Source organism: Alligator sinensis, unplaced genomic scaffold, assembly GCF_000455745.1.
Source record: "Alligator sinensis unplaced genomic scaffold, ASM45574v1 scaffold848_1, whole genome shotgun sequence".
Lineage (NCBI taxonomy): Eukaryota > Metazoa > Chordata > Crocodylia > Alligatoridae > Alligator > Alligator sinensis.
The window spans coordinates 5,572-17,941 of NW_005843345.1; the positions used below are offsets into that span (position 1 = coordinate 5,572).

The 12,370-nt window shown below is 40.8% G+C and overlaps 1 protein-coding gene across 9 annotated transcripts in view; it reads right to left on the reverse strand.

Moving 5' to 3' along the window:
• Positions 1-512: 512 nt before the first annotated feature.
• The window catches only part of LOC102371449 (solute carrier family 22 member 15-like), a 65,843-nt gene continuing 53,985 nt past the window's right edge, over positions 513-12,370 (reverse strand). Inside the window, exons 10-12 of one of the 9 annotated variants that reach the window (XR_003092291.1) lie at positions 7,132-7,204; positions 4,624-4,846; positions 2,989-3,417 (exon numbers count right to left, since the gene is read on the reverse strand). Coding sequence is in view for 6 of the 9 variants with exons in the window: in XM_014527176.1 (XP_014382662.1) it covers positions 3,391-3,417; positions 4,688-4,846; positions 7,132-7,204 (259 nt within the window). In the remaining 3 variants the exon portion in view is untranslated. Of the gene's footprint in view, positions 643-2,988; positions 3,418-4,623; positions 4,847-7,131; positions 7,205-8,528; positions 8,639-12,370 lie in introns of those variants that run through there. The other 8 variants (XM_014527176.1, XM_025194924.1, XR_003092293.1 and 5 more) reach the window with 8 other exon arrangements.

Here is a 12,370-nt window from a genome sequence, read left to right on the forward strand (position 1 = left end):
AGACAATGCACAAGTGTTGACAGTGGGGGGTGGGGGGGGTCCACACTGCCATCGCCCCTGCTTCTGCTGGGCACTGGCTCCAGCTGGGCCATCAGTGCCCTGCCATCAGTGTAGAAATTGCACTGCCGCCATCACCACGCTGCTGCCTCCCCACCCCCACCAACACATCACCTCTGCCTATAAGCAGGGTGTTGGGCCTGCTAAAACCAGCCCAAAATAGAAACATGGTATAGAAAATGTCAACCCTAAAAGTTTGGTGAAGATACAAGCAACTGAAAACAGGGTATCATAAAGGTAAAAGTGATAGAAAGAGGAGAGTTTCACAGCCAGTAAATAATTTTTCAGGACATTTCCAAACAATCTACACTTCACTAAAAATAAGAGAAAAGCAGTTCAAAATAACCTTTTCTGAAGCCACAATCTGAAATTACCATATCTTAGAGAGAAGCAGATCTACTCCAAAGAAAAACAAAAACAAAAAACAAAACTAGAATACATTTCATCAAAATAGTGCTCTTTCTGACCTGTCACAATATGCTTAAGTTATTGAAGTAGTTGATTTCCCAGCTTTAGGCTCTTGCAGGACACATATTTGGTCATCAGAAAATAACAAAATTGCATCTGATGTCTCCACTGGAATGGCTAAAATTAAAAAGATAAATTTAAAAAATAAACTTCTTTTATCTACTTATGGAAAACACAGCAAGATAGTAAAGCAGATAAGAGCAAATCATGGTAAGCGTGCAGCTGTGGTATGTGACTCAGAAAGAAGCCACAGTCAGAGAACAACACAATCTTGTGCAGGGTACCATTAATTTTATTCCTTACAACAGAGGCAAGCATATAAAACAAAAGGCCTTTGTGATCATCAAACTGTCAAATATACAAAATACTTAGTAGATACTGAGCAAGATACATTCAATATAAAAAATAACTATGAGATAAATGCATATAAAATAAAGATGATTATTTATTTCCTGCTTTCTGCAGGATCTGGTACAAAAGAAAGGGGGGAAAACATTTTTTAGATTGATACATTAAATATCTGGCAGAAGAAGGATACAGACTTTTAACTGTACCAATGATGTCTTCAGGGGGACCCTGTTTCAATGTCTTACTTCTACCTCTAGGTAGTTGTTTTTTTTTTTATTTAATTTTTATGACAGAATATGTATACTGTTAAGTCAACAATAATAAGTGTTCATCTTCACTATTTCTCTGCTGATTTAATTGTCCTTTGAAGACGTATACCTATTTATTGTGGTTATAAATGCTACAAGCAGGGAGTAAACCACCAAACTATGGCCACACACAGGAGCTACATTTCTACCAAGAGAATTGCTTTTCTCCCAACAGAAACAAGAAGTATACAAGTGCTCACTCAATTTCTCTGAGAGGAAGCATGCCCCTTCTGGGGAAAGATATTCCAAGAGTAACCTGGAAGATCTACCTTGCAAGAAAGTTTCTCTTTCAAGAAAAAATGCTTGTTTACTCTCCTTCTGGTCTGGGGGCTTTATACCACTGCTCTCCTCCCCTCCTGGACTAGTCTGGGAAGGGAGGGGAGAAACAGGCCAATGCTCCCCACCACTTCCCCAGACCAGGAACTGCCCCAGGAGAACTATGGGAGCCAGCACTGAAGTGCCGCATGGGAGAAAAACTCTCTCAACGTGGTACATGCAAAGTCCTCCTGGAGCCAAAAGGAATGGAGCAACCTGCTCCTCATACCCTCCCCAGACTGATCACTGGGCTGGGGAAGGTGTGGAAAGCAAGGGAGAGGGGACAGTTGCTGGATAAATGCCTGTACTGCTCCCCACCCCCCAGAACAGGTTCTGGTGGGAGAAATTTCTCAAAAATTTCCCCTGCTAGAAAGACATACTTGTTGGCAGCCTCTATTTACAAATACAAAAAAGCCTCAGGAAAAAAAATGCTTGCACTTTATTCTATGCTTTGCTTTACTACAGATCAATTATGCTTATGTAATCTAAAATCACAACTTTCTCTGCGTTTTACCTTTTAACAGTTTAAGGAATTAATTGTGCAATTTATAATGCACATGTGAAATGCTGTGTCCATTTAGAGTCCCATTATCTTCAGTGAGGTTACATTAAGGCATAGCAGTTAGTCCATATGTTATGATTTGCAGCACTGTAGTCTACTTATGGAACTGATGTCAAAATGCAATGGCTTTCCCTACCGAGTACAGTAAATAAAGGACCAGAGTCCAAATGTTGGAAATAGCCTTATAACAGCATGGGCAGATATACCTGCAAAGGAACATTTGTTACAAAATTTTCTTTGTTTTGGGCACCAAGTAAACATAACATCTATAACATACCTACTCCAAATTGCACATATTGTTGACTAAACTCTTATATTTCTGCCACAGATATTTCCAAGTCCTACTGGAAATAATAATGCTGTTTATAAATATATGCTGTTTGATAATCTTGTTCCTAGTTTTGCTGCTATACCTAAGGTCAGCATTTGCTGCTAGCTAAATTAATCCTCTAAATAAATTTTTGACTAAACGTTTGGTACTCATGTACTGAAATATAACTCTTTTCTTCAAAAAACAAACAAAACACTATGCTATTCTTTCCAGTATGGTCATTTTTAACTTTACATTTCTGTGCTATTTAAATGGATCTAGAAAAAACATATCCAGCATTATAGTTCTTTTACTTCCCTCTGAAACGCCTTGATCAATTTGACCAAGGTTCTCATGTTGCTCACATTATACTTAGGACAACAAACTTTAAAAACCGTTGGTCTTCTTGCTTTGAAATATACTGTGAGGTATTATGTAGTTTAAAAATAAAAAGAAGTTAAGGAGATTGATATACATGGTGTAATTATTTTTGACAATTACAGCATGCCTAAATATATAAGGCTGCCCTGCAACCTATTCTGTAAGTTTTATATTTATATATATATATATATATATATATATATATAGTGGGGTTTCATTTTAATCATAATGGGATACATATGGCACTTCCATTCACCATTATAGTTTAGTTTGCATCTGACAATTATATCTTACAAATGGAGTAAGATATATCAAAACAATAGAGTAAAATATTCCATCAGTTCAAAAACTATATATTCCATATCCAAAGTGTAGCTTATAGAGTCCTTAAATCAATGCATAGATTTGCTATTTCTTTTTCACATTTTTTGTCCAACTGTTTTTCCATCTTCTCAGTTTACCTTGATATAAAAATGAATTGTTTAAAATACTGGCAATGTTATTTTACTTTATATCTCTTGGCATAAGGTATGTCCTCCACTGTGGTATCTCACAATGGTTCCACACTAATTGTAAAAGTATCTTTCCAAAAAAATCCAAAAGATGTTGGATTTTTCACTACAGAGATGTTTTCTGAAAGTTTAAGTGTTTTCTTCTAATTGAGTTACCTGTGAAATAGATAAGAAATAAAATATTAAAATACTTTTACATGTATTACTTTTCTATCCAGTTTCATAAACTAATGTCAAAGGTAGAATGGAGTGCTGTATACATTTACTTCACAGATTTAATTAAAAAATAAAACGAAAAGAACAGATGCAGGAAAAGGAATCTGTGCACTTCAGTTTTTTTCATTTTGTCTGAACAGCAAATTATTAGGTATTAGACTATTAGACATAAAGCTTAATTTAACTAAAGCTTATACATTTTTAAGTATAGTATTTAACAAAAGCAATTTATAATAATATGTTAATGTGTCAGGAAACTTTGTATGTGTTTACCTCTGAGGTATTTCTATATAGCTAATAAGTTATTGTTATCGCTAGAAATTCTGTTAACCTACCAAATCACATCCAAACTTATTGAGCATGCTGCATGAATCATGAGCCAAGTATAATTATATTTTTCACAATGAAGTTTTAAACACATGGGGGTTTTAAGGATTTTTTTTTCTACAGTACCACAAAGATACATTAATACTTTGCTTATACTTTGAAGATTCTTTATGCAAACTCTATAGATTTGAAAGAAACATTTGTACTTTTCAGCTGCAATAATAGAATTAAACTAAAAATTTAAACTATAGCATTTCCTTTTAAACAACAGTAGCTATATAATCTGAAATCTATCATTATTGACCATCTTAATCAGCTAAAAACTATGTTATCAGTTTCAAAAGCTTCATTTGATGTACATATACAACAAGAAAATGTTCCAAAGAGCTTCTAACAACAGAATAATAAATGAGGGATCAACATTTCCCCAAATGTCATGCATTGTTTTTAATGTTATATTCCAATCTGAGACCTAACCAGACAAAAAAAGGAACAATGCGACACATGTGAAGGTTAACTGAATAACTGCAGATGCACAAGGTATACGTAACATGAATAATTTATGATTACTTCAGGTTGCTTTTAAACATTTTGCTTGAGTTGAACCAAAAACATGGCATGGATTTAGCTATATTTTTATATGTATAGATGAAAATGACTGTATAATCAATTCTTGAAAAGATTTCTTCTCTAAGTGCGAAATAGGCTTTTTTTTTTAAAGTTTTAAATTCTGCTTAAACACAGTCAGGGCATTATGGAACAAGAGAACCAACATTTTTAAGATATAATGCACAGATTGAATAATTTGGAAAACGTTACCATATTGTGACCTGCAGATGTATGTAAATTAATAAAAAGCTACATTAAAATGCTTTTACTCTGCCTTTTTGCTTTTTAGAGATTGGTATTTGGGCATCTGCAGGTCTTCAATGCTCTCTGCAATTGGCTTGTTTAGAGTTTCTGGAAGAAGAAGAGTCAAGAATCCTGCTGATAATCCACTGATTCCAAAAACCACAAATGGCACAGATGGATTAAGAGATTTCTGAAATGGAAAATCAGAAATAAATACATAAAATTAATTCATGCTCCAGTGGCCACATGTACACAAGACACTGCGCAGTAGCTTGTTACTACTGCACAGCAGCATCACATGGCACAAAGCATGATGCGAGGCTTCTGCATAATAATGAGCTACTGCACAGTTAGTGCCACCAAAAAGCCGTTCAGGGACGCTACTGCACAGTAACACCGGTTACAGCACAGTCACTTAGTACTTGTGTTTGCAAGTATTAAATGACTGCACAGTAACAGCTATGCAGTCAGCGTCTCGTGTTGACACAGCCACTGTATCCTAAGCTACTGCAGCAGTATTTGATCATTCCACATACAGGCAGTCCTCGATTTACAACGTTTCGAGTTACAAGGTTTAGCACTTACAACGTTTATAAATTGACACCGTTTCAACTTTATGATGTCAGTTTCGACTTAACAACGCTTGTTCGCTGCATCGCTCATCTCCCTGGAGAACATCTGTCCAAACTTCCTTGGACACTTTCTTTAAGAAAGCAGACAGACTCTAGAAAAACCTGCAGCCAATACTCCTGAGAAGACTCCAGCCAAGAACCCTTCAAAAAGTCCAGCAAAATCACCTCAAAGAAGTACTTCCAAATCAATATGATTACTATTTACAATATAAATACATTAATGTAGCTATATTACTCATTATAGCAGGGCACTAAGGTGCCTGCTACTTGGAGAGCTGGAATAACCACGCAGATGCTGGTTGCTGGGGTAACCAGAGCGAACTAGTGACCCACACCTGCCTAGTCAGCTGACCAGAAGAGGCAGGGCCTGGCTCCTATATTAATCACAGGCTGGAGGCCAGGAGGCAGTTCCCTGCTGGCGCCTAAGGGAGAAGGAGCTCTGCCGGAGAGAGTAATGAGAAGCTTGAATACACGAGCGACTTGAGATGGTGAGAGATGGAGCACCCCTGGTGTGGCGGGAAGAATGTCGGAGCCAGAGGTCTGAGATTTATGTTATAGCCTAGGGGCTTATGCTTTCTGTTTGCTGTTTGTGACCGGCGGTTTGGGTGAGGCTATAAGGGGATGGAGGAGGCCTCATAAGGGGACTCATGGTAGTGTGGGGACCCCAGCCCCAGAGAGGGGGCAGCACTGTGAGAGGCCCCAGAGCAGGGGGGCAACGATCAATGTAAGCCTGAAAGAGCAGCAGCGGGAGTGTGCCGACCCCGAGTGCCCGGTAAGGCAAAACGAGAAAAGGTCGTGTGGAACCTGAACGCCCAGCGGGGCGCTGTTGAGAGACAGACAGGACTGCGGAGAGCCCGAACACCCAGTGGGGCGCCACTGAGAGACAGACAGGGCTGCGGAGAGCCTGAACGCCCAGCGGGGCGTTGCTGAGAGACAGACAGGGCTGCAAAGAGCCCAAACGCCCAGTGGGGTGCCGCTGAGAGACAGATAGGGCTGCAGTGAGCCCAAATGCCCAGTGAAGCACCGCTGAGAGACAGGGCTGCGGAGAGCCCAAGAGATAGTACGAGACCAGAGACCAAATATCGTCCGTTCCATCTTGGGGCGTGATACAGGGGTGGTTGGAGCCACGCATAGCCCATAAGACTGGGTTGCACGGAACACCCATTCTAGAAATGGGAGTAGTGACAGCAGGAGAATCGTGGCCAAGAGGACGAAAGGTAGCCTCCCTATAAAACATACTACATCGAAGTCGTGGTGGGCGAGATTTGAGGGTGCTTGTAGGAAGCTTGGCATGGTACAGAGGATAACTAGGGGAGAGCACGGCAACCCGAGGACGCTCCTCCTGTTACACTCATCTATAATTGATCGAGTACAAAATTCTGGGGTATTTTTGGTGAAAATAGGGTATTGGGCCTTGGTTCAGGAACCAATCCCCCATTTATAACATTGTTTGTTATGAGAAAATTGGTTCCGAGTTGCAACATTTCAACTTAAGACACATTTTTCAAGAACCAATTGTGTCGTAAGTCTGAGGACTGCCTGTACGTTTCAAATAAACTATATTAAAAAAAATCAGGATCTACAATTTGTGTTCTTCACTTTACGTTTGACGTCAATGCGAATTACATGCACACAAGTTACCAAGTTAATTTGCTTCTTTTCCAAAAGAATGAACTTTTAAATTTAAAAAAAATCATTAGTTAACTCTGGGATTTGATTGCATCAATATAGGTAGGCTGGGCATAAAAATACATACGTAGAGATAACAAACTTCCCTTGAAAAATATTTATCTACAGAAAAAATATCAGTAATTAACAACAGTAAAACAAAAAGTTAACTTACCATTGAAGGCACAAATGGAGCTAAAATACCACCAAATCTACAAGTCATTGAACAGACACCCAAGCCAGCATTTCTGTTTTAAACAAGAAAAAGTGTCTGTAGTTCTGTAATATGAATATAATCACAGTGCACCTTTAGTTAATAATTCTCCTATAAAGAACCATCTATACTTCATCTTTCTTTTTAAAACTGAATTTACACAAATAATGTCAAGAGCTCATCTCTAGCTCTAAATAGCCTGACTATATTTTGGGGGGGGAAATTCAGTTAATGGCATTAATTTCACTCCAGCAGTTCTCTCAACACCCAGACCCCAGACCAACAAAACATAACCAGGGCTGTGCAAAAAATTTCGACCGCCCTTTCACTTCAGTGGTGTTTCGAGCATTTTGACACTTGAAACTCTGAATCTGAACGAAACAGGAGACATGTCGAAATGTTCAAAATGAAACAAAACAAGTTGAAACAGTTCAAAGATGTTTTGGCGTTTCAAAGGTGTTTCAAAGCTGGGCTTGCAAGAAAAGAGAAAATAAGGAGAGGGAGGGAGGAGAGCAGACTGACATCTGTAGCTGGCCACTGTCTGCCAACTGGCCATAAAGTCCCTTCCAATCCCAGTGTTCTGGGGGAGGGATCTAAAAAGGCTTGTCCGTGAAAAGTGGTTTGTAAATTCCCTTTGAGGATCAAACCTGAGAGACTGGAACAGGTAGTTGGGTGTTCTCGTCGCTGATCGATTTTCAGTGTATGCTCATTCTGGTGTTCAGTTGTTGTTTGGTGTTGCCTACGTATTTTCCATCAGGGCATTTGGTGCCCTGACAGAGATATGTATTGTGAAGATATCTCCATACTGGAGATATTGTTGGCAGGTTTTGCATGTCTTGTTATGGCATGGTCCGGATCCATTCAGTGTGTTTTGGGCTGTAGAAAGTTGGCTTCTGGTGAAGAGGTTAGCGAGGTTCAGTGCTTGGTTGAATTTACAAACCACTTTTAATAGATAAGCCTATGAACTGCACTTCATCAACCTCCTAGGTACAGAAACTCATGGACTCAATATAGACATTGGAATGCTGGACATTTGACTCCCCAGGTACCTCTCCACTTTTACCTGCTACATCTCCCTTTCCCCCGACCCCAGCCTGTCTCTCACCCCCTGACTCCTCCATTTCCCTTTCCACTGACTGGCTTTTTTGCCTGCAATGGATGCTTCTTTACTACTCCTTCCATCAAGGAAGAGCACACACAACAACTGCAGGTGCTTCCTCAGCCTGACAAAGGGTTTTTAACCCAAAAGCTTGCTAAGATATATTTCACCAACTATTCAGTTGGTCTACTAAAAGATATCAGATTCACCCAAAGAACCTTGTCTGCCATGTCCCTAGACCAACATGCCTACAACCTACCACCTGTCCCCGGTCAGCCGACTGGAAGGAGGCAGGGCCCTGGGCACATCTAAGCCCCAGGGCTGGGGCTGGCAGGGAGAGTTCTCTGGCAGCTGCTGGAGAAGAAGCTCCTGCAGGAAAGGAAAGAAAGGCTCTGTGACAGTTTGGCTGCCTGAGATGCTAGTGCTACTCTGCTGCTTACCTGTTGTTATTTAAAGTGATGGACTGAGCTGAGGCTGTAGGGGAGGAGGAGATCTCACTGGGGCACACTACTGTGTTGTGTAGAGGCCCCAGCACCAGTGATAGCACAGCATCAGGGGCATAGAGAGCCCAGCAACAATAGAAGGTAGAGTGAGACCAAGACCTCATTACAGGGACAATATCAACATCTATCTACGAGGCATGGGGTGCAGTAAGGGATGGCTGGAGCCATGTATCTAGCCCATAAGGCTAAGGGTGTCCCCTTGAGGCACCTACTTAGAGTGGGTCCAAGCAAGGGGTCCAAGAACCTACAGGGTTTAGCGGGGTCCATTAGGACTGTGACTGAGCCGAAGCTCAAGGGCAGCCTCCCTTATTATCTTTTCCAACAAGATGTGGCAGCAGGCAAGAAGAGCTGGCACCCGCAGAGCAGAGCTGGCAGTCACAGGTCCCTAGGGGTATCATGGCCACCTCTAGAAACCCTGCTCCGTGACAAAGTGCAGTTTCCCAGAAACCCCTGCACCTATCTCCTTGAAACTTGGCAGGCTTCATGGCCTCAGCAGGGGCTACTATTCCCGCTGGTTTTATATGCTCTCAGAAGGGGCTACCATCCTTGCAATTTTCATCAAATCAGGCAAGAAATGACAAAGTTATAGGCATTTTAGTCATTCCCCATTATAGCCTACAGCTGAAACACCAAAACAGAGTGAAAACAGGATCAAAACTCAAAACAGTTTCAGCTGAAACAAAACAGCGATTCGAAACGCCAAAATGAATCGCTGTCCGTTTGAAATGCCAAATACAAAACCGAAATGAAACACAGGCATTTCACACAGCCCTAACTATAACCAGTATTATAGAATATACTCTACCCATAGATCTTCATTCCAAAACCCAATCTCTTCTAATGCAGTCCAGTCCTTCCAAAAGGCCTAAGAAGTACTCTGCAACATGTTGTAAAATAAATAAATAAATAAATAAAATAAAACTTGTGCTACTCTGGACTGAAGAACGATTCCAAAGTTGATGGGAATCTCCTGGAAATGAGCACCTCCCTACATTATAAATTGAGACAATTCCAGCTCAAGCAATAATTCATAATGAAAGACAAGAAATGGATCCTATTCTCAGCTTGCCTGAACCTTGCTACATGACACTGGACTCTAGCCAATAGCATCCATTGTAACTGCACCTAAATCTTAGGTGCCTTTGTCCCACCAGTAATATACTGGTGCAACTGAACCATCCTTTACTGACACAGAATTGGAGAGGAGGAGTAGAGCAGAAAAGAGTAGATAATGGAATCCAAACCCTTCTTATGATAGGGAGTCAGAATGCTTGCAGCATCTCTCTGTTTTACTGTGACTCAGTTACACTTCCTGTTAGTAATGATTTAATTTCTAGCTTGCCATTTGCTTTAATAATAGAACAAACATTTTCACACATAGAAGTACATGATCAGAAAAAGATATGGACGTATTTATAAGTCCATTGCAGTTCCACTGAAATCAGAAGCCCTTTGAAAAATGCTGTCAAATTCACAGAAAATTTTATTTTGGATGAAAAAGACAAATTAAACAATATGCAGGAAGGAAACGTTTCATTTTTTCATTTGGTATATATCTTTCTTTAAAAATATGAATGCAGTACTGTTAAGTATTACAAAATACAAGGGTCAGACACAATAATTTGTTGTTGTCAGAACGTTGTATAATCCCAAACTATTTTTTCCAAGACTTTCCACTGCAGGGAAGTTCAAAGCTTTAGTGTTGTATTTACATCCTTAAAAAAATAAATTGAAACCCTTCACAAAATTGGATTTCTGCCATTTTTCTTATTCTAGTTAATATAGAGGCCTTTCCCCTCTGTGTCAAAACTTAAGGTGGTATGACAAAAGCTGAATTTCTGGCATTTAAGATCTGGCTGCCTCTGATTTTTTTGTCCCTCAGGTATGAGCAATTAAGATACATTTTCCATTTCCCTGACCAACACTGTTGGAGCGCTAGTGATATCCACCCAACTTACTTCTTTTGGAGAACTCCATGAAATCACTATCAAGCAAAAATATGTGGACATTTTGGATACAGGGCTGCAAGAAATTCTCTCCTTGCTATATTGCTAGGAAAACCTTTAAGTGTTCAAGAAATCTATGTCTGTGACTATCGTGGCTGTCTACTGAGTCACACATCCACTCAGGAGTGGTAGCCTCTATATGAGGGGAAGTACATGCTGACAGACAACACCACACCAATGCATTATGTGGGACAAGGAGCTATATGATCACTGCCTCTGTCAGGAAGCCATTCACCTCTCAACTGTGTGTTTTCACCATCACACAGCACTGCCCCCCATATCTTCCATATATTCATTATTTCACAAGCAGGTCATCTCAATAGACACTTCTCAATCAACTATGCATGACCAATCAAACGCTGAGTATGAAAGAAGCTCTACAAGCAGAGATACTCATCAATAGGCTTATTTGCATCAGACAAGAAAAAGCAGCATCAAGCTTTCTTCTTCAGTATGGGCTTCCTGTCAGATCTCGCATACCCTATAATCACAGACTAAAGCATACCTTCTTTCTAATCCATATAATACTGTGAATCCTGACAAACAACAGAGAGCTGTTGCATCATGCATCAAGACGATACAGTATCTTTTCCCATTCTCATAAATAGAGAGGCTTTTACATAGGTGTTTACATGGTCCAGCGGGTGACAAATTGGCTTAGCAGTCACACCCAGAGAGTGTTAGCAGACGGGTTGGTATCGACCTGGAACGATGTATGTAGTGGGGTCCCACAGTATTCGGTCCTTGGACCTGTACTCTTCAATATCTTCATCAGTGACTTGGAAGTGGGTGTGAAGTGTACTCTGTCCAAGTTTGCAGATGATACTAAATTGTGGGGTGAAGTGCACACTCTGGAGGGTAGGGAACAATTGCAAGCAGACCTGGACAGGCTAGAAAAGTGGGCAGTACACAACAGGATGCAGTACAACAAGGACAAGTGCAGAGTGCTGTACCTAGGGCACAAAAATATCCAGCATACCTACTGGCTGGGAAGTGACCCTGTCAGCAGCACAGAGGCGGAAAGGGATCTTGGAGTCATAGTGGATTCCAAGATGAACATGAGTCGTCAGTGTGACAAAATCATCAGCAAAGCTGATGCATGACAAATAGAACCAGGGAGGTGATACTTCCCCTCTATGCAGCATTGGTCAGACTGCAGTTGGAGTACTGCATCCAGTTTCGGGCACCGTACTTCAAGAAGGATGTTAATAGACTCGAGAGGATCCAGAGGAGGGCCACTCATATGGTTAAGGGGCTTACAGGACAAGCCCTATGAGGAGAGACTGAGGGACCTGGACCTCTTCAGCCTCCGCAAGAGATGCCCGAGAGGTGATCTTGTGGCCGCCTACAAATTCCTAAGTGGGACGCAGCAAGGGATCGAAGATGATCTGTTCACCCGGGCACCTCTTGGGGTAACACGGAACAATGGTCACAAACTGACAGAGAGCAGATTTAGGCTAGATATCAGGAAAAAACTTCTTCACAGTAAGGGTGGCCAAAATTTGGAATGGGCTTCCAAGGGAGGGGGTGCTCCCCCCTACTTTGGGGATCTTTAAGAGAAGGCTGGGGCTGGGGTCATTTCACCCTAGCAC